The sequence below is a fragment of the Neodiprion virginianus genome, chromosome 5, assembly GCF_021901495.1.
Source record: "Neodiprion virginianus isolate iyNeoVirg1 chromosome 5, iyNeoVirg1.1, whole genome shotgun sequence".
NCBI classification, from domain to species: Eukaryota; Metazoa; Arthropoda; class Insecta; order Hymenoptera; family Diprionidae; genus Neodiprion; species Neodiprion virginianus.
The window spans coordinates 35,645,387-35,670,191 of NC_060881.1; the positions used below are offsets into that span (position 1 = coordinate 35,645,387).

Genomic DNA, 24,805 nt, shown 5'->3' on the forward strand with positions numbered 1-24,805 from the left:
GCTGCTGCACAAGTCCAAAAGACAAGCATCGTCTTATATACAGGTCTTGACACTTTCCGATACACTTATAGAGATAGACTGCGTGATCTTACGCGGCAGCTGCAGCTGAGACCGAAGAACAGAGCTAGTCATGCCGGAGTCCTTACTCTGTCACACGATGAAAAGAATGGAAAGCAACCGCTAGGTAGGGAAAGCGATAAGGCAGGCGGGCAGGTATACTTGCATGAATACACGTGTTACCCCCGTCAAGTCACCGATTAGAATGAGAGGGACCACTCGCAACTGTTGTTTTTGCCAGCCTTGGCACGGCTTCAGCTCGATGCACGAATCGCGCGGCTTATCTCTATAAGTCTATGCACTTTCCTGTGCTGAGGTGTACATTTATTGGATACGATCCAATTTATTTAGGATGTCGCCACAGAGTCGGCCTTAGAGTTTTACGTGCCCCAGGCAAGCTAACGGATAGTCGCCCCCCCCCCTCCCCCCTGGAATTGCGAAATTATCGAAATGAATTCAGTTAATGATTCAGCATTCATCCGAAATTTCAAAATTGACACGCCTTACTTTGGTATTGGCGAAGTCTTTTATTACTTCCGAAATGTTCATTGTAGATGCTGTGTCACTTTTTACGGATAAAATTGCTAATGCTAAAAGCCGTGTACGGTGCCCATTGTGACCGTGCGCCTAACCCAACTCGCTTCGACTGCTCTCACTCGAATCGAGTGCATTTGATGTTCACGCCACAAAAATTTTTGAGCTCGCATGGGAACAACCTTGTCTCAACAAAAAACAGAAAATAGGAACATCATTCAAGCGCCCCTAAATCTGTGGCACCCCAGGCTACTATCCGCTTTGCTCGCCCCTGAGGCCGGCGCTGTGTCGCCACGAGACGTTGTGATTGTGTAACATGGTAGAATGTGTGCGAAACAAGGATAAAGTTTTTTGTCTCGTGTCAGTAACACTCTCTATATCTTTGTTACTCGCACATCTTCAAAAGATGGATTCTGACCAAATCAAGGTTACTGGTATCATCTCCTCCCATCTATCTAATCGGCATGATAGATCACAAGGGTGGCCTTGAAACAGTTGGAATTCATCTTGGAAGGTGTACATTTACACGATCGCTGCCCCGCCATTGTGTCGTACCTTGGACTAAGTACGAGCCCAATAAGAGATGTATCTCCACATATGCTGACGGTATAGGAGTTATGTATGGGAGTGTCAAGGCCACGGAGATAGGCCTGTGCTATTTGAAGTAGACGAGCCCATCAACGCATCGGTGCCGCGCCGCTCAAGTATAGAATGGAGGCGTCATTTTTCACCAATGCGCCATCTTTGGCCAGTCACATAAGGCGCTTCAATTGTTTTTGGTACGAAAAATCTATTCACTTATTGATCCAATCAGAAGAATATCCTTTGCAGCAAATATCAGTGTAGCTTCTGAGTATTTAATTGTTTGAAAATCAAATTTAACATTGTTCCAAGCTGACCAAACACTTTCGTGCCATTTGTGGCCAGTGATTTTTTTTTCCACGTAATGGTCATACCTAGAAATAGTATGATCGATAGCTACGGCACCGAGGTGGCCAAAATTGGTACGTCTGCACTAATATAACGATACTGACCGCTGATTGAGCGTGAAGTCGAACTACAGACACTGTGGTGTGTAATTGTGCAGCCGGGTTAAAGCGAGCGAGACAGATTTAACCTGCACCCATATTGGTGGGTGTACTCAAAGTACCATGGCACCTATGTAATCAATTGTATTGACGATAGCCAAAGGTATTTCAGTATATCCGTGTATAGGGAAGGCGCATTAAGTCTGTTTTGAACCGAACAGTGACATAGGAAATCTCATCCGATTTCCTTATCCAAGACGTATCTGAGCTCATTCTATAACATGTAGCACAAAAACTGATATATGTTAGTGAACATTTTATTGAAATGCTCGAAGAATTTTGAGTAATTTCAATTTCGTGTCATCACTTTTTCTCGGAATTCTGGAATCGCAAAGCCTGCCCAATACTCTCCCTACAGTAAAAAGTCAGCTACGCGTTGCGTTGCGAGCCTAACTAAAGTTAGTACCTAACGTTTCAGAATAGCGTAGCATTGCGTCAGGTGCCCACAAAAATTGCTTACAATTGTTAGTACCTCTCATTTTATAAAGTGGGAGGTGAATAGAAAAGTGATACAGTGTGAATGATACCATGATTTCGATACCACTCGACTGCTTCATTATGATTTCATGCGTCGCTTGGCTTTACTTGAAGATATTGACCGGGGAAGACTGGAACCAAGTGATGTACGAAGGTATCAAGGCGTATGGTGGGGTATCTGGATTCGGTGCGCTGGCATGTGTATACTTCATCATCCTCTTCATCTGTGGAAACTGTATCCTTTACTGGTACGGACGTGTTACCGTATGTCTGTGAGAGACCGTCCTCAAACGACTAGAGGTTTATTTTGGCGATCTTGTACACTCGATACCAATACTCCTTGTTCTACCATCAGTTTAGGGCTATATCACCTATGTATGTACACGCTTCTGGCGCGTGCGAAACATGCATAGTGATGAAGGATCTCGCCGTCTCCTTAACTTGATAAAACAGATATCTTACTGAATGTTTTCTTGGCTATAGCCGTCGACAATTTGGCCGATGCTGAGTCATTGACCGCAATCGAGAAAGAACAGGAGGAAGAGGTAAATTTGTCATTTTGTGACAGAAGTGCCACCCGGATATGTAAATCCGAGTCCGCACAATTCCGATCTTCCTTACTTCAGAGGGCCACATCATTATTCGTGTATAATCAATTTCAGGCTGAGAAAAATAAATCTCGTAGCGGCTCACTGATACGAGATCACGGTAGCGAAGATGAAGCTGAAGATGGGGAGAATGGCAGCGGTATCGAGGATGAAGATGATGAAGAGATGGAGGAGGAGCAGGAGGAAGAAGAGGAAGAAGACGAGGACGAAGAAGCTGAACAAGATCCGAATGAGACGATTGAAGACTACGAAGTCGCATTGGATACAGAAACGTGAGTTGTTGATTCTGTCCCATTAGCTGGCGTGGTATAGTTGAATATGTTGGAGATGTACTACACAGTTGCGTTGCTGACTTTACGGGTACCGAGAATACTTTGCCTATCAAAGTATCATTGGTCGTAGAATTGTAGTTCGTGACCACCATTTAAGCCATTAACGCGCTTTAAATTCTTGTATGAATTTATTTCTGATAGTCTATAACTTTCTCTAAGTTTTTAAGACGAGAAATCATTGTCTCCTTATAAAGTGGTTTAATACCGTAAAAATTGGGTGTGAGGGCAACTCCCTCACGCTAACAGCGGTGACATGGAGTCCCGTGGAATAGGTCGAAGGTCCGCCTCGCCGAATATCCATGTTGCGTATATTCGAATAAGAGTGTCAAATATATTATGCGCAACTTCCTGGACGTGATAGTGATCTACGAGCACATTACCTCCAAATTTAGCGTGATGGCCACAAAACATTCATCGAACTATCAGTGACATGTAACGGATTTATATTGCTGGCCATATATTTATAATTCCTTGATTTTTAAATATTGAGGTTCTTATAATTTGTGCGGTGACTGCAATATAAAATAAGAGCAGGTTAGTTTCATCTTGTAGAATGATATGGTATACCGAAAATTCACACAGCCGTAGACTACATATGATATAGGCGTGAGTAATACAAAGTGTGCACGTTTCCCTGTTTCTTAATTCAATTTGTGTAGTGCGAAGAGTCTGGGTTGTGCGTGCTGAAATAAGTGTGATCACTAGATTTGTGGTCGCTTCTTACGAACTTTGAACAATAACATCTCATGCGCAACCGTTTCATATCCCTGCACGACTCAATTTCATGCTGTGTTCCCTGCTTCGAACCTATTGCGCATGTTGCTGAGGGGCACGCTACAGCGGCAGCATGTAAACACAGCTACCATGTGGATTGCCTATGTACCAGGTTGAATGTAGAGAGTACTCGCGATGGAACTATTCTATCGCGCACTCAGCGTCCTGTCTGTCAACTCACGGATGTCTCTGTCATTAGTTTGATCGATTCTATAAACAAAAAATTAGATGGCTTATAGATTTGTGAAACCAAGTTTGACAAAATTGCTGACTATGTAACTCTGCTCCGTGAAGAGGTTGGCTCGCTGAAATCTAGCCTAGGTGATGTTGGTATCAGAGTTGATGCAATTACGAGTTTAGCAAATGACCTTGATCGTCGGCTCAGTGCTGTTGAAACCAGGGCAGCGACGGCAAAAGTCTCGTTGTCTGCGGCCGATGAAGCAGTCTTGTCACCCGCTGCATGTGAGCAAATTGCTAATCAGCTTGTTATCAGTGCTCTGCCTGAAAGTAATGATGAAGATACAAACTTGGTGATTGGCACTCTTATGAAGAAAACTCTTTGCGTTTGTTTGGACAGGGACGATATAGTTAATGCCCGCAGAGTTGGGAAAAAGTCTCGCACTGCGTTAAAAACTGCAGATATTTGTAGTAGGATAATTCATGCTAAAAAGGATAAGTCAGACCTTACAGCTAAACAGATTAATAAGGTGTTTCCTGACTCAAAAGTTTATATAAATCGTCGTCAACCAACTCAGTTGCACCATAGTTCAGTGACCGTGTAATAAAGTTCTTGCCTCGAATTGAGCGCAAATATGTGTGGATAGCAAATGGTGTTGTCTACTTTAGGAAGTCGCAAAAAGAACGGCCGGTCCGAGTGTTGTCATTCACAGATTTACAGCAGCTTTCTATCTGACTGCCTTCTGGAACTCCTTGCCACCATCGGTTACAACAGCCTCAAATCTATCAGAGTTTAAAAAGCACTGCTATAATCATCTGTTGCAGCAGAAGCAAGCTGAGATCGCCGCTATGACCGTTTGATTATCTAATTACTGCTACTCTTATACTACTTAGCTACTATTACCCTTATACTTTGTATTACTTGCACCCATTGTAGGTATTTTTATTTCTTTTATTTTTGATTCTTTGCCTTATGGTCGTTAGGTGAATTTGTACCACGACCAATAAATAAACTTAATAAAAAAAAAATAAAAAAAATAAAAAAAAATAGGCACAGTCTCACGATTGAAGTTAGGAAAACCAGTTTATCCACTTTCTTCGTTTCACCTCACGCTTGTCAGCTAGATTGTATATCGGTGGTACCTTCAACCAATCCAGGCTTCTTGTGACCCGAGCCGCTACTCGGTTTACGAATAATATTTCATTGCCCGTCAATGAATATGATAGGATATTGATATGATTTTCACATGTTTTTCATAATAGAACACTTTATTCTGAGTCTTGCGGATTTGGAAAAATTCAAAATGATCCATTCGTTCTTGAGAGGGCAAAAAAAAAAAAAACGCGTGTGACCGTCGCGGGGCTTCATGGTGTCAAGCCGTTCTGGCGCATTTAAGACACACCGTGCGTTTTCGTCGATGCGCACCATGAGATCCACTCTGAGCAACTCTCTGTTCATTTGTTAGCACGCAGCTGATGTGAAACTTACAGCTCTTTAGAGTGGACTTGTACCCTGAATTGCCTATAATTAGGGGTCCCCGATGCGCATCAACGAAAATGTATGGTACCAAGTATTTGCTACATTTAAAATACAAACTACCAATGTTAGGACTTACTGAAAAAGTCTTTGTAAAACACCCAATTACACTTTGGTAAATGAAGTACATGAAAAGCTGTTAAGATATCGAATTCACATTTCATGATAGTCCTAATTTTTTATACGACGAAGCAACTATGTACATTCATACATATTTACCCTAACATTACTAGGATGCGCGCCCTAAGGACCGTTAATTATATGCAACTGGGGGTACAAGTCCACTCTGAACAGCTCCGAGATTTTCTAGGGCGACGTCAGCCGCGCGCTAGTGATTACAATTCAGTGTACCATGAATTTTCTATAATTAGGGGTCGTTACGGTGTGTATCCACGTAATCTCACGGTATATATATACCTGGTTCTGATCATTTGTCAAGTTTAAAATTAATTACTGTGTCGTTCTGCATAGTTCAGAGAAGGGAGAAGATTCCAACAGCCGTACTAATATGCGATTACAAATGGAGTCCGAAGACGAAGATATAGGAGGTGAGAACAATACATCTCTAATATATCTTATATAACGTACATGTTTCGTGACTGGATAATATAAAATATCTAAGGCGACATACCAGTTGCGACAACAACTCGTGCCACAGGCCGCGATATGCACGTTTTACAATGTTAGACAATGTTTCGAGATGACCATACCTTCCAAGTAATATCCAGGGTGATCTGTTTTAATCGTTCCAGGAAAATATCTCGAGAACTAGAAGAGATATATTAAAAAGTTTGATACAAAACCTGGAGAGTCTCGAGGTGGAAAGATAATAACGGTATGGGTTGATTTGTAAATGGAGCCACTTTCAATTCGGTCAAAATTTTGAAAAATTGAATAATTTTTTCATGATTTTGAATTCGTCTTCAAACCCTCTATTAGCTAGTCATAGTCAAAATAGCTTTTCCTTACCTAAAATGACGAAGTACTCAAAAAATCACGAAAGTGGCACAATCCATAAATCATTATTTCTGTGTTTATGCTCACTTATGATTCAAATACTGCTGGAAACCCGCGCCTGGTTGGACGCCTTCAGCTTGAGCCGCCTTCAATCTGGAATCGCCCACTTTACGCACTTGTAGCGCAATATACTTATTCTCTACTGCTATTTTTCCGTTTCACATGCGCGACAAGATCAAGTATGACGGAACAAGGCTATACAAAAATACAGGTTCATTTGATCGTTGCTGAACACGAGTGCGGTAGATGCTACCATTTTATCAAGTACCCGGATTCGGATTAAACGTAACATAGCTGTAGGACTAACTCGACTCAACAATAATCATTCATTCGTTTCTTAATTGGAAGGCTTTACTGGCTACACTTACAGAGGTGGATTCTAACCGAATCAGGACCACCTATGTCGATTGCTGCGCTCGGTAATAAATGGTAGTAGATGACACTTCAAACATATTAGGTATAGAGATTTAGGTTTCCAAAATTGACTTGTTCCCATTTACCTTCGAGAAACCATGATAAATAATTATCAGGTAATTCCAATTGTAACCTTCATGAGTGTTTTTCACGCCCCATGCACTAGAGTATAATTCATCATCACTAGGCATAGTACATTTATGACTAGTGCGTTTACGTGTCTTTCAAGAAGGTGGCGCAGGAGAGGGTGTTACAGCACGACCTCGTCGAATGTCCGAGTTCAACATGGCGACTAAAAAACAGCCGATTCCAGCTGGCTCTGCCTTCTTTATATTCTCACAAACAAACAGGTAAGACAGAAGAAAATTGACAGTATCCCTCAAGTATTTTATAAAGTGACCACCCGGCTCATAAGGAAGAGGCCCGCATCCTTCAGCTGTACTGTGAAGCGTTAAGTTACCTCAATCAAGCGACCTGTACCGGGGCATTCCATGCAAAATGCCCCTTAGGAAGGTCTTCTCTACATGGGCTATGCAGGGTGGTCGGTTGTTATTTTCATCAGCGAATATTTCAGAAACGAAAAGATATACGTACAAGAAAAAATTTTATAAATAAGCGAATTTAAATTGGTCATGAGCCAGCCCTCGAACTTCTCGTTCTCACACGACTGCACGTTCCAAGTTCATACAGAAAAAAATGTAATTTATTCGTTACTGAACACCAGCGATATGCCAATATGAGAATGGATAAAAATTCGCAGGAGTTCAGATCGTAATTAACGCGTTCCAGGATTGGCTAGTGCGGCCACGTGCTGACACGTGGTTTTAGCCAGAGCTACACGTCAACCGTTGAATTCCTTAGCCGGTCGACATGCGACACTGGTTCGAAGTCGATTCTGGCACACGCCTACGATCTAAGCTATCATGAATTTCTACGCATTTCTACATTAGCATATCGCTGGGGTTCAAGAACAATTATATGACTCTGTATACCTGTGCATACTATAACGCTTTATAAGGCCTTTGCACGGAATGACCCGATTAAGGGGTGCACTCGACCAAATACTCAGCCCGGGTAATGCTGTATAACATATGTAAGATAGCACCGAGAAAAATTTTATAAATCTTAATCATACCCGTTAATAACGGACAGATTTACCGCTGTATCGGGTGCAAAGTTGTACGTTCGTCCGCTTGCAAAGTGCGCTCGAAAACAGAAACTTTTGGGATCGATTTCACATGCACAAAAGACGAATTTTCAAAGGGACTGGGAAAAAAAACTGTGTGCAATAAGAGCGGAAGGCGATTTCATGAGTGTAATCACCACCATGCATCACTTATTTCACAAAAAATACGTTTGTTCATATTTTTCCCGATGACGGGAAGACCTGAAAATTGGGTGATTTTCACATCTAGGTGCACAATATTATATCAGTACTGCAGGAAAATCAAGTTTTTTGGCATCTGATTGTTGACAGATGATTTCTGGAACGGACCATATACATTATACGTATATCGTTGATCATTGGATATTTAACTCTTATTCGGCAGATCTGACGGGTGAATCGTACGTGATACACTCGGAGCAATCTGATGAGCCTACGGTAAAGAAAATATTCAACCGAATGACTTGAAAAAATTCCGAAGTACCCTTTAGATATGAGATTTACTGGTTGAATAGCTTTTTCCGCCCAAATTCTACTATGAATATATTTTTAAAAATGTACGAATTTATGAATACACTTGAATTCTATAGACTATTGAACTTGGCGTCGGATCGATTTGACCCCAGGGTGCCGAGTAAGGGTTAATCTCATTCAGTTCTTATACTTTAAAGCTACTGTCCTCGTCTTTTTTCAGATTCCGGGTGTTTTGCCACTGGCTGTGCAACCACACTTATTTCGGGAATATAATACTGGCCTGCATTTTGATATCATCAGCAATGCTCGCCGCTGAGGATCCGCTGTCTGCAGAAACGGACCGCAATAACGTAATATATAACAACAACCACTATTAGTGTTTTTGAATAATATGACATAATGACTGCTTTAGAATTGAAACCAGTGGATGTTGATGGACTTCCGTGTTAAAATTAATATATCTAAGGGTGAATCGAAAGATCTAAAAATTGTTGACTACCCTCAAAAATCAAATATATCGCTGAGATAAAGGTCTCCGTGCAACGATTCGATTTTTTGAAAATTTTTAGGGGGCGCGCGAGACGCTCAAAAATGCCATTTTTAGCGTTAAATTTACGTAATCACTGATAAACGGAAACTTCATTCCAAAAATTCGAATTTAATTATATAAAGTGTCCAGAAATATGCTCTTTCAAACCCATATTTACGGAACACTAACAAATAGTTCATAAACGAACTTTTTAGCCACCTATAAGTCATGGTGTCCGGCCTATTACTGGTATACAATTATCTGGGGCACTGACTGCGTGTAAGATAAGTACCCCAGATAGTACTTGCTATGTCTAAAATAAGTACCTACCCCAGATGTAACTTCCGTTGCCTACTTGCCAGTTAGGCGTTGTTTGTATCGTTAAACCTCAAGAATGAATCCTCCCTCCATGTATGGTTTGAGTAATGTAGCAGAAGGCTCTCATTACCTACTGCAGAGCGCTAATTAGTAATGAAATATCCGTTGTATGTACCTGCAATACGATAATATTTTTTGCAGGTCCTGAAGAGTTTCGATAATTTCTTCACAACTGTGTTTGCGGTTGAAATCTGCCTAAAAATGATTTCTTACGGATTCGTGATTCACGAGGGAGCATTCTGTCGATCTGCGTTCAATCTCCTGGACCTGCTTGTCGTCTGCGTCTCCATTTCGTCTATATACCTGTAGGTGAAGATGTATGGGCATCACAAGTGTAGCGAAACCAGATATACCGTAAATTTATGGTGAACATGGAAGGTGGGGTGCGCATGCGTCAACACGCGCACAGCTTTTACACAAGTTCAAAGAGTCCAGCGTTTGTCACGAACTACTGCTAACCTGCGGTTCATAAAGATGGATTGGGATGCTCGTAGGTTGTTAATGACATGACGAGCGTCATACAAGAGGTCAGAAACCCATTTCGTCAAGTAGGTTGGCAGCAATTCGTAGTGCGCGCTAACTTCCGTTCACTCGTGTAAAATCTGTGCATGTGTCGACACATGCGCACTCGACTTTCTTGTTCACCATAAATTCATAGTACGTAACATAGGCATACGTAAGGGGTGGAAATACCCCAAAGGTCTTGAGTACCACCTTATATACAAGTTACTCATTTTCGTTTAATGATCTACGAATTTGTCTGCGACATTTAACCCTGACTATTTAATTTCTGATTCCTGGGTTATTCAAATTTTTTATGACGATATAACCCGAACTACAACTACGGTTAATTCCAAAATATCCTTGTGAAAGCCGATGAAACGTATTATACATTTAACACGAAACAAACACTAAGCCCTCAGAACCTCCGCCACCCCTCCGAAATCTCTGAAGAAGTGTCATTCTATGCTGTGGCCTCTCCACTCTGTGATGTCAAATTTTTAACTTCTGTCCGAAACAATCCTTTGCTTTTTTATATTTAGATTCATGATTATGGTACACTATGTGCATTGTTTTCTTTTCATTTTTTTCTTGCAGGCCCTCCGCTATGGCGGTGTTGAAAATATTTCGGGTACTCCGAGTACTGAGGCCTCTACGTGCCATCAATCGTGCCAAAGGATTAAAGGTATGTTGCCACCGATTGTTCTCGATTATTATCCGTATAATAATATTATTATCCTTCACCTTCTCGTCGGTTTTTTTGTCAGACTACAACAATTCACGGTCGTCACATGCGCATTATTCGATAAGATTGGCTTCCACGCCTGTTTTCACTGTACTATATCCTTGTGCAGATATGTTTAAAATGTATTGGGTTTTGGCGGATATAACGTAAAAAAATCTATCGAACCTCCTATAACTGTCGAATATGCTACCAGTAAAATTCAATTACCCCCAGTAGTATTCTTGCGTACGTACTTGTCACGTTGATTTTCGTAGAAATAATTTTTTTTTAAATAAATCCACGACCTAGAGTCCAGCTTTTTTGTCATTTATGGTCTAGCCAGGATAGAATTTTTTCGAGAAATATCTATTCATTCGAAACAAAGAGGCGTCAAATGTAGAACATCATTACTTTATTTGACATTAATGAAAGATGGATGAAATTATTTCAATGTAAGTATCTGCAGCGTTACACAAGTATCATATTATACCGTGACTTTTCGTGGATGCGGTACAGTGGATTCCCTAGATACCACCAACCAAGGCACGCCGCGTCCGTGTGTACTAGAGGTACGGACCACATGCACGTGGCATGCCTACGTTGGTATGATCTAGGGGAATCCGCTGTGCCGCATCCACGAAAAGTCACGATGTTTTCGAACATCGGTAGTAATACGATATATACGTGCCTATAGATCAATTTTCTTATAGATGTTTTATACAAGAAACTGTGTAAGAACTATTGATATTACAGTTTCTGATGAATTCCAGTTTTATTGTAATTGAAACCAAATCAGTTATCTACTTGCATTTTTATTCGTTTTGTCATTTGAAAATGAGTAATTCCCCACTCTACGGGCCTGTAGATACTTACTTGTGTAGTTGAAAATTCTACAATTTTCATCGATAACTTACTATTTTGGAAAACAAAAGACTCTGTAAGTGGAACATCGAACATAATCAATAGATTAAGAAAAAGTTCTAGGATGTGATTTTGGCCTCGAACTGCACGATCCTTTTTTTTTTGTTGCGTCGGCCTCGGCAGTCAAATGGAGAGCGTGGCCCCCTTACGCTCGCATCACTAAACGAACCTGATTACACCAAAAATGACATTAATTAATACGTGAATTCTTGAAAGAAAACGCAATAAAACGCCGCAGACTTGACTTGAACTACGAGTATTTTGGTGGATTAGAAAAAGGGCACGTTTCTCAGCATACCTATAATAACGATTTATGTACAGTAGGGGGACCAAAAAAAAAATTTCCTTTTTTTTCGACACGCATGGATCGAAAAAGTTGATTTGCGTGCTAACACAAATTCTTGTGAAAGGAGAGCCCTGTAGCTTAATTTTAAAAGGTCATTCACGCAACTTTTGTATTCCGTATCTGATTAACACGTGAGTAATCACAGGGGCACTGACAGGGGAAGCATCACCCTATTCCTGAAGTAGCGGACCATGCACTCGTTAAGTTTCGAATGTTTTTTTCTGCACCCATACTTCGCTGAAGCCGACCATTCGAAACAGTGCAAATGTGACGATCGACAAAAGTTCAAGATTTTTGGAATAAAGCAGTAATTCCCATCCACCTGATAAGATTTTCGGTTGTAACACGCGAAGAACTTCACCAAAAAAACGATAAAAAAAAACAAGTGCACTGTGCGCTTATTCAGTAATAGGGTGAAGCTTCCTCTGTCGCTGCCCCTTTGATTTTTCACGTGTTAATCAGATACGGAATGCAAAAGTCGCGTGAGTGACATTTTAAAATTGAGCTACAGGGCTCTCCTTTCACCTGACTTTGTTTCAGCTCACATACGAAATTTTTCGATCCACGTAAAAAAAATAATTTTTTTTTGGGCCACCCTAATGTGATTGTATATTTTTCCTATGCCTACACTGGAATCCCGATTTCGTCCACCTGTTGAACGTAGTTTAAAAAGAAATCGTCCCTGTGTAGATATGGTCCTCCACTGACCACTAAATACGCCCATGCATAAGCTGATTCCCTATCACGCGCTGACTCTGCCGGTGATTATCGGCCGGCGAGGGCATTGACGAAATGAAGGAGTGATAGAATTGGGATTCCAGTGTATGCCTATAGGCCAGGACAGACGCCTGCTTGATCACGGGTAGACTAGCGATAGCTGACAATGAGTCCACGAACTGGTCGCACACTCAATGTGACAATGATAATATATTATTTCTATTCCCATAAGTCCACCTGCCGAAGTAAAAATCCATGGGACAATAACAACAACATCAAACACAACAACAATAGCAATTGTAAAATATACGATTCAAGTATACGCGCATACCCCGGTTTTACTCGAGTGGCTTATAACGATATTATATAAAGTGCCTTTGTACTTTGGTACCAGCACTGGTTCCGTACGCCATCCAATTGTTATGCAGAACATTATATTGAGATTTGTTCATGTTGACGTCAGCACGTAGTTCAATGCGTCATCGTAGCTGTTAAGACTATCGGAAACATAGTCCTCGTCACCAGCCTACTGCAGTTCGTGTTCGCTGTCATTGGTGTTCAACTATTCAAGGTAGGATACGCCCTGCAGGCCCAATATCAATTCAAACTGCCTTTCATCCTTTTGTACAGTTTGTTTTTTTTTTGGTCATTTCCCTTTCCTCATAATGTTGTTTTCAATTTTTTCGACCTTTGTCTTTTCCTTAAATTTTATTTCCAACAACCTGCAACCGTCAAACGACTGTTGCCGTCCGTATTATGCACGTGTACCTATGGGTGTACTTATGCACACACTGATCAGTAACGTAAATAAAGTAACGTAAGAAGACCATTCGAGATTTACATATAATTCGTAATATTTAATAAAATACGGAAAAATATTTTGCAAAATTCTCATGGTAGGCTATAAAATTTTCTGTGCTATTGTATACTGTCAGACTGACAATGAAACTTGTGAAGCTTGATGCGAAACTGATAGGGTTGATTCACTTTTCTTTGAAACGACAGCTGTACCTGATCCTAATTCGATTCCATCTTCCGATTTTGTTATGCACGCAGTAGCTTCAGATTTCATTCAACGTTCAGCACAATACTGATAGAAAACTCTGAATTAGTGGCGTAATTATAACGCAATAATTAAAATGCAGCAGCTAATTCATTGGTACATATAGGATTCGTGATTTTTACCTGATAAACCGGTCAGTTAGTCGAATATTCTTTGCAACCAAGCTGCGCGGAATAAAATCCAACACCATTTAACACCCGACGCCTCCCTCCCATTCACGGATTTGTTGTATGTATGTTATATCTTGTACGCATATACTATGTTACATAAGGTGTAATGGATTTATTATTTGAATCCAGAATCCGTCTCGCTTCTCCCTGCCCGTATGATGTTAGACCTAGTATACGTGTACAGGTCGACTATTGCTAGCCTTTAGAGTTCATGTATTATATTTATATCTGTCCATCCGTATGAATACATACATGTACCTGCATTGGCATTATTTTCCCCAACTCGAAAGAACCCTCAGTTAAATGTCGTCGTATTTGTCTTGTAATAGATTTGTCCAGTTTCAATAGTCAGTACGGTGCGACACAATTTAAGGGGTTACATCTAGCTTGCGGCCGGGATTTTTTCTGGGAAAACGTGTGCAGTTTTTGAAAAAAAATTTTCACTTCAAAGAGTATGGTTTCAATATCGGTCATAATTTTTTTTATTGAAGAGATTAATAAATGTGGTTGACACAATGGTTTGTGTAGACTGATGCTTGAAAAATGTCCTTCGCGGTGACCATTGCTGCTCGGTCACAAATCATCTGAAAGAATTTAGTTTTTGTACGAAATTATTAAATGCTTGATTGAAGGATTCAATAAAATATCGATTCTAGAAAAAATGGGCGTAGTCCAAAGTGATCGTGAAAATTTCGGTGAGAAAATCGTTCCATTTTCGTTAAAACAAAAACAACTGCCTCGGAAAAAAAATTTCGTCAACCACGCACTGCCATTTTATATGTCAACGATGCTTGTAAAATTTGAAGTTGATCAATGCAGTAATGTTTGAGATATCGTAGTCACCGATTTTGAAAAAATCATTTTGAGAAAACCGCGTTCAAAATTTTAGATCGGGTTTATACTTGGATAAAATGTAATTTTATATACATACATCGAATCATCCATGCGAGACCCATATAATGAATATTCTATAGAAGTGGCAGCTTCCAGAATTTCAATATACTGCTGTCTGCGGAGCATTGTTCCTTCTGTCATGTATGTGTGAGCGATTCGACCGCCGTGTACCCCCGTCGCTTGCAATGTGTTCAATAGCGAAACAGATCCTTCATTGAAACGACAGGCAACGACATAGGCAGCTACATCCACTGAGGTGGACCCACTCAGAATAATCTTTGGCTTATCTTCCAGATAAGCTGGTTATAACTTTCGTTGTTGTTTTGTGTGAAACCACCTCTGCATCTTTACAATAAATTGTCATTGCTAACAATAAGTTCTTCGCAAATCGGATTGATTGCTTCCAAGTCATTGGGAGGTAGAGCTTTATATTCATGGTCATACGAAGCAAGTTCTCCATTCGCCGAAGCGCGCTGCCAGCAGCACCATGACTCAACATCTGGCGGTCACTTTGCGTTCGGCTGTAATGATCGAAGGTTGCCCGTATAGCTTTTTTCACATCGGCTATTGAATCAGGGTTACATCGTATAGCTAAACCATAATAAACTTAAACAGCAAATCATTTTCCCGGTAAGCTTGCTGTTGCCCCCGATTTCTTTATTTTTCTTTTCACACTCACGCAATCGACGGCCCACTCGTCTTGTACATGACCAGTGCGTTCGTTTTTAATAACGGCCGTACTGCCATAAGGAGAAGCATTTAGAATACCGGTGTAAGTTTCGCTGTCGCCATCACCGTTATAATTTACGTACTTTAGTCGTGCTTTTTCTGTGAACGCTTCAATATTTCGACAATGGCGTCGACCTCCGCTTTACCTGCGGATTCTCGATTATTTGCTATAGGCATGGATTTATGTTGTTCAAACCACTCTACGAAGATTTCGGCAGTATCTTTTTTCACCTGACGAGGCTCGCACATCTTGCAAAACAAACTATTCATCAAAAATATCAAGGATTTTTTCAGTGTGGTGTCCGATAATTAATAGAAAGACCTCCAAATAATGAAGTGAAACCTGTTTTTTTCCACGTTCCATCGCCAAAATTCAGTCAATTCAGTCGGTCGTACACCATTTTTTTTTCTTACTCGTCTCTACTGTTTCTTCGTTAACAGCTGTTTTTTAAAATTGTCAAAAATATTTGTAACACAGTCGTGAATGTTTTTCAATATAGCATCGCACGTGGATTGATTGAAGAATTTAGGCATCTCTAGTGGACCACAGATTTTTCGTGTCGGTACCTGCTAATTCGAGGCCAAGATGACTCATTGTAACTCCATATTCTACATAACGCGCTGCTCGTGTAGGTACATCTGTAGAGGGAACCACTCATCACAGTTTGCAAATTTTCAGAGAATATTTCTGAAGTGTTATATTTTGAGAGTCCGTCGAAAACCCAAAATCGATATTTAAAAAAATTCCAACTAGATGTTACCCCTTAGAACTTCCTCGGCAATCGAAGGGAGAAGTAAAAGACGGCTGAGTTAGCAAGTCGAAGTTTTACTCCCCTTTTCTCGACTACCGATACGATGCAATGTGCTCATGCGTGACAGTAAACCACCGCGCAGAAATATTATACATTTATATCAAATATATATTTGTTTATTATTTTTATCCAACTATATTGCGTTAACATCAGAATAGACGTTAAATCTATATTTTCTCACGAATTTTCATGACGCTTCTTAACATTGAATAATAAAAGCCATTACAAATATTGGTAGCGAAAATTGTGTCGTTTCAGTTTTTGCTTCAAATAAAATAGCTCGGTATTGAATCTTTTTTATTTTTTCGGAATTCTATGATACATCATTCACAGCATCTGTCCTCGCATATACGGAAATAGACATTCACGTCTTTATCAACATTACAAAACTGCGTTGCAAACTATACGTATAACCTAACCTAACCTAACCTAACCTAACCTAACCTATACGTAGGAGGATTATAATCGATGGCTTAGGTCGAATTTGTTCCTTTTCTGTTTAATAGCTCTGAGTGAAAAGTGACGGCTCCACTCTATAAATAGTGTCAATGTAGCGGAGGGGTTTAGCTCTACTGTAACGACTTGTGACGGGAGAGTACACTTACGCTGTCGTTACATTACACTCTTTTTATGCGAATGTATTTGTTTTTTGATCGGACAATTAACATTATCCTTCGTATTATTAACAAATTTTCAATTGCCTGAAGAAAGAGGGCAAGATGCGAGAACGGAGTAGATCACATCAAGTCGAGAGGGGGGTAAAACCCGGGAAAATAGTACATTGTTTACCGAGCGAGAAAACGGTCATTTGCGCGTCAAGTATGAAGTTGAGCACCGAGGCGAAGCCGAGCAAACGACCGTTTTCTCCGAGGTGAACATACTATTATCTACAACCAGCTTTGCTACTACCAGCGAGTTTCCATCCGCAAACGAAACCAACGCAATGGAAACCAGTCGATTGCATCGACCCTCGTTTGCGGATGGAAACTCGCTGGTTTCGCTCCGCTGCTGTATTTATATAAAATATTTTATATCTACGCATTCGAGCACTGCTCGATAAAATGGAAAACACTTTGAGAAGATTGAAAGTGTCGAATGCAAAATGCCATTTACACTTGAAATATTATCCGGAAGTGCATTCAAGTCATCGCCCACGAATAATGTCCATTCTGTAGATGTGTTTCGCTACTTTTTCCAGGTATTTAAATTCCATACCCAGCGTACATCAAGTATGGATTACACCATACTGACCATGCCGAAGTCATCGGTAGTGAACAGGGAAGTTGAGATGTGCATGCATAGATTTTAAACGAGTTAAAGCAGCCCAGCGCTCGCCACGAACTACTTCCAACCCAACTTATAGCTTGTCAACGGCATGACAGGCGTCACGCAAGAGGTTAGAAACCATTTCATCAAATAGGTTGGTAGCAGTTCGTAGCGGGTACTAGGCTACGTTCAGTCGTGTAAAATCTGTGCATGTGCTGACGCATGCGCACTCAACCATCCCTGTTCACCATAAATTCACGGTACAAGGTAGACGTAGGTAAGCTTTGCGCGATCAAGTCTCACAATCAGTTATGACAGCTTGGTTGAACGCGAAATTATACTTGAGCTTCTCTTGCTGTACAGCAGTTTTAAAGTACAAAAGCTGGCAAAAAATAATTACATGTTTCCGTCACTTGCCAAGTTCGATATTAATACGTGAACTGCATAATCGGTGATTTTTCCGCAACGAAGTTCTCATCGCTGTCTTTATTCTGAATCCACATATCCCACAATGTGATAGAAACGTAGACGTCATTTCAACTCTGCTGCCATGATAAAACTATTCTCAGCCACTTTTGAGCTAAATTATAAGACACGCGTAAATCAGAGTAGATATCGGACGTAATCAGAAATATGTTACCATTTCATGGATTGTGCACTGTGAGAAAACTCATTCAGCGTAACGTTCAAAGTCCCCGAGGATCGACGCAGAGATCCGCTTATTCATTATGTAGGTATATGCCAACATGCATTGAGTATTACATAATGATTTTGTCTATTGTTATAGTGCAAACGGTATAGTGTAGACTTTGTATGTCAAGTACACACTATAAAGCACATATAAGGTGACCACGTGAAGTAGATAGATAGGGTTCTAATTACTATAAGATTGCCATGCGAAAGCTAGCTAATACAGCGGGATCGAGTGGGAAAAATTAAAAATAATATGTAAGTCCATATCATTCTATCTTACATCATCCGATAAATCACCGTTTCGGTTTTCCGATTACTGCCTCGTAAAACAGAACTGCGCCGGAACAATTTTAGTGGCTGTTTAGTTTTGAAATTGCAGTCTATCAGCGGACTGCGAGCTATCGTATTTTCGAACTTTGTTGCATAATGATTTCATCTCGTGGTGAAACGATTATATATTTCAGGTAGTCGCGGATACAATATTTACGTATTTTTGATCAAAAAATCTTTCCCTCTTGTTCAAAATTACTAGGGGCCAGAAAATAATAACTAATTATAAACCATCATTTCAAATTCTCGTTTTTCGGAGCGTGACGCATTGAGCATAGGGAATTATAACAATTCAAATCCTGCAACAAATTTGTAACAACGACTAGTTCACAATTCGTGACCGATTTTGCCCGGTGAAACATGCAACACACACTATACGTTAGATGGAGATCAAATATCGGAGTTGTCAGCAACGTTCAACAATAGGTTTTCACGAACCCATCGCAACGGCTCGGTAGAAATCTGTGTAATTTTTAACGCAAAATAAAAAACGTTCTCTAGAAACGCAAAACTTTTGTATTCCCAACTTTTTCGAATAATCGTCACTATTCAAAATTCAACCTGGTGAAATGGGTGACAATTGAGAAATTAAGCGAAAAAAAATATCTTACGATCATTGTCGGTTACCGAAAAATCCAAAATGATTCATTGGTGTCTTGTCGGGGTATTACAATTCAATAAAGAAACAGTCGATATTAGGTAAGGGTGTTGTACAGGAGAAGGTTAGTCTAATGTGGAATATCCAATATGGATATTGTACATACGTACATGTGAGGTAGTCCACGTCAATACAAGCCTGTGCTGACCCTCACCTTCTTAAATTTACCCACCGATTTATTGTAGCATTTTATCCATTGTAAGAAATTTTGGTGAATTATTATAGATTTTTTACAGCCTCCGTTTCAGAGATACCGAATTTTGATTTTTTGGTGTTCAAATTTTTCAAACGATTGTATTTCAAAATTGAATACTGAAAAAATCTATTATAATTCACGAAAATTTCTTACGGCGGATAAAATACCACCATAAATCGGTGGGTAAATATAAGAGGGTGAGTGTTAGGATCCGTTCAAGTTGACATTGACTACCCCATATACAACCAACCTGATTTAAAGAATTTCAGCCTACTGTCTTCGTTGTGTGCAAGAACGCATGTTTTATTTCCAAATAAAATGTTGCCGTGGTGTGCCAATATTAACAAAACTTGTTACTAGCATTAAAGAAACGAAATTCAAAAATACATCAGTGAGATATAAGCTATACATCAGCTCAACATGCGATATATATACATGTATATGTACGTCGAACCTATAGTCAGAGAGTTCGAAGTACATTGTAGGTATACATGCGCATGCGTACACTGTATAAACTAAGGGGATGTGAAATTTTAAAAGTCGCCCTCAAAAAAGAGCACGAATGTGAACCAACGAAATCATGATTCATTCCTAAAGTGACTTGCGTGTAAAATCGGTATCGGTCGTCCGGATTGTGTAAATTGTGCTACTAATAGAATTGTCGTACCGATTTCACTGTCTTCGCGATATTCTGTCACGGATGAGGATCGGTATAATACCGCGCCACCTAGAATACTGATGACAATTGATATAATAATGATGATGATCATAATATTATTATTATTATTATTATTATTATTATTATTATTGTGGTAATGATGATGACGATGACGGCGACGATAATAATGATAATGATAATAATGACAATAGTAATAATCCACTGAGCATCGTGCATCCAGCATACATGAATCAGTATTATACGTACAGGTATACCTAGATTATGCATTGATATATAATAACTCCGTTAGCGTCAACTCTGTAATGATAATACAGAAGAAACATAGATATGAGCCTGTCTCGAGGAGATCGTAGTTATCACGATGACGCTTCTGCTCTTTATTCTCGACATCGATCCCCCCGCTTAGCCTGAGCATCTGGCACTAATTGTATAAAGAGGTTCTCTGAATATCATGTGCTTCAAATATTACACATCGAAGACCAATGAGTAACTGAGGAAATCCCAAAAGCTAGCAACACTTATGCTCTCGATTGTGCGTACGGTCGGACCTCGATCCTATGGACAACTCTGGACCGGATGTCCGCAGAATCAAGTTTCCGGAGAATCAATCCCGACACTACTTCAGACTCCTTCCACAGATACCGCCTACCCCCATTCTTGTGATAGGGGCGCGGCGAGTCCGCAGAATCGAATTCCGTACAATCGAGGTCTGGCTGTAGTGTGATTTATTTTATTTTTTCCGACTTCTCGATATATTGCAATAAATGTCGGCGACTACCGTCGTTCCATACGCACAGACACATATAGATGGAAGAACGCTGTTGCCACATTTTATTTTGCGATTCTACTACGAAAGTATTTTATATACATTCAATGTATTAAACATCAATCAATCTAAACTAATAGGTTAAACATAATTTTAATATTCAAAATCATTTATATTTTCATGTTTGTGGCTATCAAAAGAACAAAAAAGTTCATTTCCTTGTGTGAGTCATAACATACGCGTGAACCTCCAAGAGGAAATTTCAGTCGATTTTGACAAAAGATGAATATATCTCCGAAAGGATTGGGGGGAGGGGGGCAAGATGATAGAGACGATGAGGAAATATAAATTTCTTCCAAATCTTCAGAAATATCATTCTGTTTTGATCTTTGAAAATTGAAAAGAAAAGAAAACAACGATTTAAAAGAAAATTCCGAAATAATTCAGGAGTACTGTTTAGAGTTAGGACAAGCTTATAAAAGATTATTGACGAAATTGAAAATGGTGAGAGAAAATCATTTGTGGAGTTAACGTGGAATACCTCATATGTAAGTGCTTACGATCTGTAAATGTAATATTGTTTCCGAGAAATGAATACATGCTTGGCGTGATTACTTTAATGTATTACATCTAACACCTCAGTGACTTGGAATTTACGATAAAATATCCGTTTAAAGTTTACATGAAAGTAATATTTTGTTGGTAGATTAAAATATCATTTCTGCCTATCAAATATTTCCTGATGCGAATATTCGAGGTTCACCTTCAGATAAACTAGAACTTGGTAAGTCGTAAGATTTGATGACATAACATGATATTTGCTTAGCTTAAGATAACGTCGTGCTCGCCGCACCGGCGAAATATTTATGTGGAATAGGTATTTTGTCGATTAGAAGTACTTCATTCGATAATTGAACTATTTCATCGCTATTTCACTGCTTTCAAATTGTTGAAATACTCATGATACTTATATTATAATGTTTTTATAAAATGTCCTAATGTCACCTTGCATTAGCTTTTTATCGTTGAGATAAGTAACCTAATCAAGTGATAGAAAGCGAATGAAAAGTCTGTGCGACGTAGTTTGGCGTAGTGGTTACAGATGTGCGACTAGGTAGTGTATAAGGTATTTGCGAGCGGTCCCCTGTTCGAATCCCGATCAAAAGTATTGCGGCGTTTTTTCAGGAATTAAAAATGAGTTTTCTTCGTCTTGTGATCAATTATGAGTAATTTTCACGTTTGGATTACGTGCCGATTGCCGTAATTAGACTGCATTTTCTTTTAAAAATACTTTTGATCAAATCCACCTCAAATAATTGTTAGAGTTTTCTTCTACAATACATTCAGTCCCATCAACCGGAATAGACATATAGTATAATTCTAGCCTAGATATAAGGAGAACGATCGTAATATATAAGAAACGGCGGAAAAATTGCGGCCAGATCTTTCTACACTAGAGGCGCTGGCGTTGGTAATATCAGGTTTAGAAGGGGAATGCCATGATCACGTGATACAAACAATAACCAACAGACGCCATGAACTTGGCATCAACGTCACCAGCGCAACCCTGGTGGTGATTGTGAGAAAATAATCGGGCTCCTTTTTTTATAATAAAGACAAAAAATGTATGTCGATCGTTCTTCTTATATCTAGGCTCCGTGATTCTAACAAATCATCTTCTCACTTGACCTGAGCATTTGTTTATCCGAATCGTAACTTATCGGTCTGAATGGAGATCTGTTTCATTCAATTCGAGCCGACCCATCCGAAATGATCATACTTTTGTTTGATTCAACCATATTTTTTTCTCAATGTATACTTTTAGCGTCATTTTCGAATGACACTGTTTTCGTTTTATTCTCGTTTTCCTATCTACATTTTTTCGAACCTCGGAGAACGCAGCTGCCCCCCCCCCCCCCCCCCCCCCACTCTTGATGACGCCCTTGCTTGCATTGCTAAATCTAATTACGGAGCGATGATCTATCAATGACATCTAATGGATTATGGACATGTACCGAAACTCTGTGTCCCATGTTACTGAATAGGAGGGGCGATACATTTTTAAAGGGATTACAGTGGTTTCATGCCAGTCTTTAATGAATCAGGATATCGAGCTCTCATGACGATCTTTTACCGCGTGAAATACGAAACTGGATTTAAAAATATTACGCGTTTTGATTATGGCCATCAAATTTTCTTGGAGACTTTCAACCTCCATTTCACGCATCGTGGCGAATGCTCTACTTTTATTCACAGTCAAGGACATTGTGGTCTGTCTGCCGACGTGTAAACGATATTGTTATGTACTTGTCACTCGTATACTACCTCATACTGGAATAATGGTATTGCATAAGTGCATCGTACAAGATTTTATTGAATTTTAGCCTAGTACGAACACATTCGCGCCACGTAAAACCTCACTTACATACGACACGTGCAGTAAATATTGTATCATTTATACTGCCTACCCGCGTGCGTGCATGGGTACAGACATGATTCCTCTGCAGAAAAATTCAAATATTGCGTACGATGATTTCAGAATAATAATGCCTATAATAGGTGCGTGCGGGCGTGCGTGTGTGTGTGTGTGTGTGTGTGTGTGTGTGTGCATATTTATATATTTATGATATATATATTATATGTATAGCCCAGAGGAAATGTTGAAACTTAGCAGGCTGAGTGACCGACTTGCGCACGCGCAAAACCATCGAACTCTAGATTGGTCGGTGAGATCGTGCGGCGTCAATATTTTCATCTTAAAGGCAGGGGACCCAACTTACTCTAAATGGAGTATGACTTATTAAAATCGTCAGCGTCAGGTGACGAATTGAGATTACATTGTTATGATGACTCGTAGCAGTGATCAGTGACTGGTCAGTTCACGATGAAAAATTGCCAAGTTTTCTCAAATCACTACATCAATATCATTTGAGATCTGCTGGAACTAGAACAGTTCGCACCGCCTACATAACCCCCATGAACCGCGCTTGATAACTGAAGTTTGAGGTAGTTAGCCGACACGAGAAGATGAAAAAGCTCGTGCATTCAACGGATTCGCTCATCCGGCTAACTTTGACCACATTTCCTGGGTACATATATAAAATACTCATGCATAATACTTATATACAGAGTGGGTCGCCTCATGTGGCGAGGAGTAGCTTAGTTACGTGAAGTTACGCGCGGAATTCATAGCACAGTATTATACGTATCAACAGTAAAAGTAATCACGTTAGAGTGGTATTGATTTGGAGGGATCCCATAGCTTTTCTGTCAATTAAGATCCTCCCATTTTTGACCCATGGGATGGCTCACCCTGTATAATGTATACTGCATGTATGTACAATATACATATATGCATATTCATTCAACCACACACATACGTATTACAGAAATATATACTTGTATGTATATGAAAGAATAGAAGAATATATATCTATATGCTACACGTTATTTTATGTGTAAACACATGTATACATTACTAACGCTACCTGTTCTTGTTTCAATCATCGCTCCGTCTTGCCCGATCTGACCGCTCTGACCACCTGCCCACCTGCCCTGATACCTGAACTACGTAAAGTACGTAGTGAAATGCGTGATTGTTGCCATTAAAACTATTGGCAACATTATGTTGGTCACCTATCTCCTACAGTTCATGTTTGCTGTTATCGGGGTGCAACTTTTTAAGGTAAAACAAAATAAAAAATTAAATCCCAAACCCAACCACCATTACTATCACCACGAGCTCCCAGCTTTTCCTCCCGATCCTTGCAAGGTACCTA

General features: G+C 39.8%; 1 protein-coding gene and 1 long non-coding RNA gene across 17 annotated transcripts in view; one reads left to right on the forward strand and one right to left on the reverse strand.

Annotated features, from left to right (window-relative positions):
- Positions 1 to 24,805, forward strand: part of LOC124305706 (muscle calcium channel subunit alpha-1) — a 77,770-nt gene that overhangs the window by 25,047 nt on the left and 27,918 nt on the right. For 10 of the 16 annotated variants that reach the window (XR_006908419.1, XM_046765379.1, XM_046765375.1 and 7 more), the window contains 10 exons: positions 2,271 to 2,391; positions 2,610 to 2,701; positions 2,819 to 3,036; positions 6,056 to 6,132; positions 7,224 to 7,365; positions 8,875 to 9,004; positions 9,703 to 9,866; positions 10,660 to 10,747; positions 13,234 to 13,341; positions 24,604 to 24,711. Coding sequence is in view for 15 of the 16 variants with exons in the window: in XM_046765379.1 (XP_046621335.1) it covers positions 2,271 to 2,391; positions 2,610 to 2,701; positions 2,819 to 3,036; positions 6,056 to 6,132; positions 7,224 to 7,365; positions 8,875 to 9,004; positions 9,703 to 9,866; positions 10,660 to 10,747; positions 13,234 to 13,341; positions 24,604 to 24,711 (1,248 nt within the window). In the remaining variant the exon portion in view is untranslated. The remainder of the gene's footprint in view (positions 1 to 2,270; positions 2,392 to 2,609; positions 2,702 to 2,818; positions 3,037 to 6,055; positions 6,133 to 7,223; positions 7,366 to 8,874; positions 9,005 to 9,702; positions 9,867 to 10,659; positions 10,748 to 13,233; positions 13,342 to 24,603; positions 24,712 to 24,805) is intronic. The other 6 variants (XM_046765385.1, XM_046765387.1, XM_046765382.1 and 3 more) reach the window with 5 other exon arrangements.
- Positions 16,721 to 18,593, reverse strand: LOC124305711 (uncharacterized). Its single transcript, XR_006908422.1, has 3 exons — positions 18,375 to 18,593; positions 16,883 to 17,060; positions 16,721 to 16,839 (listed from the first exon to the last, which is right to left on the reverse strand). It is a non-coding gene; the product is annotated as an uncharacterized LOC124305711 (long non-coding RNA).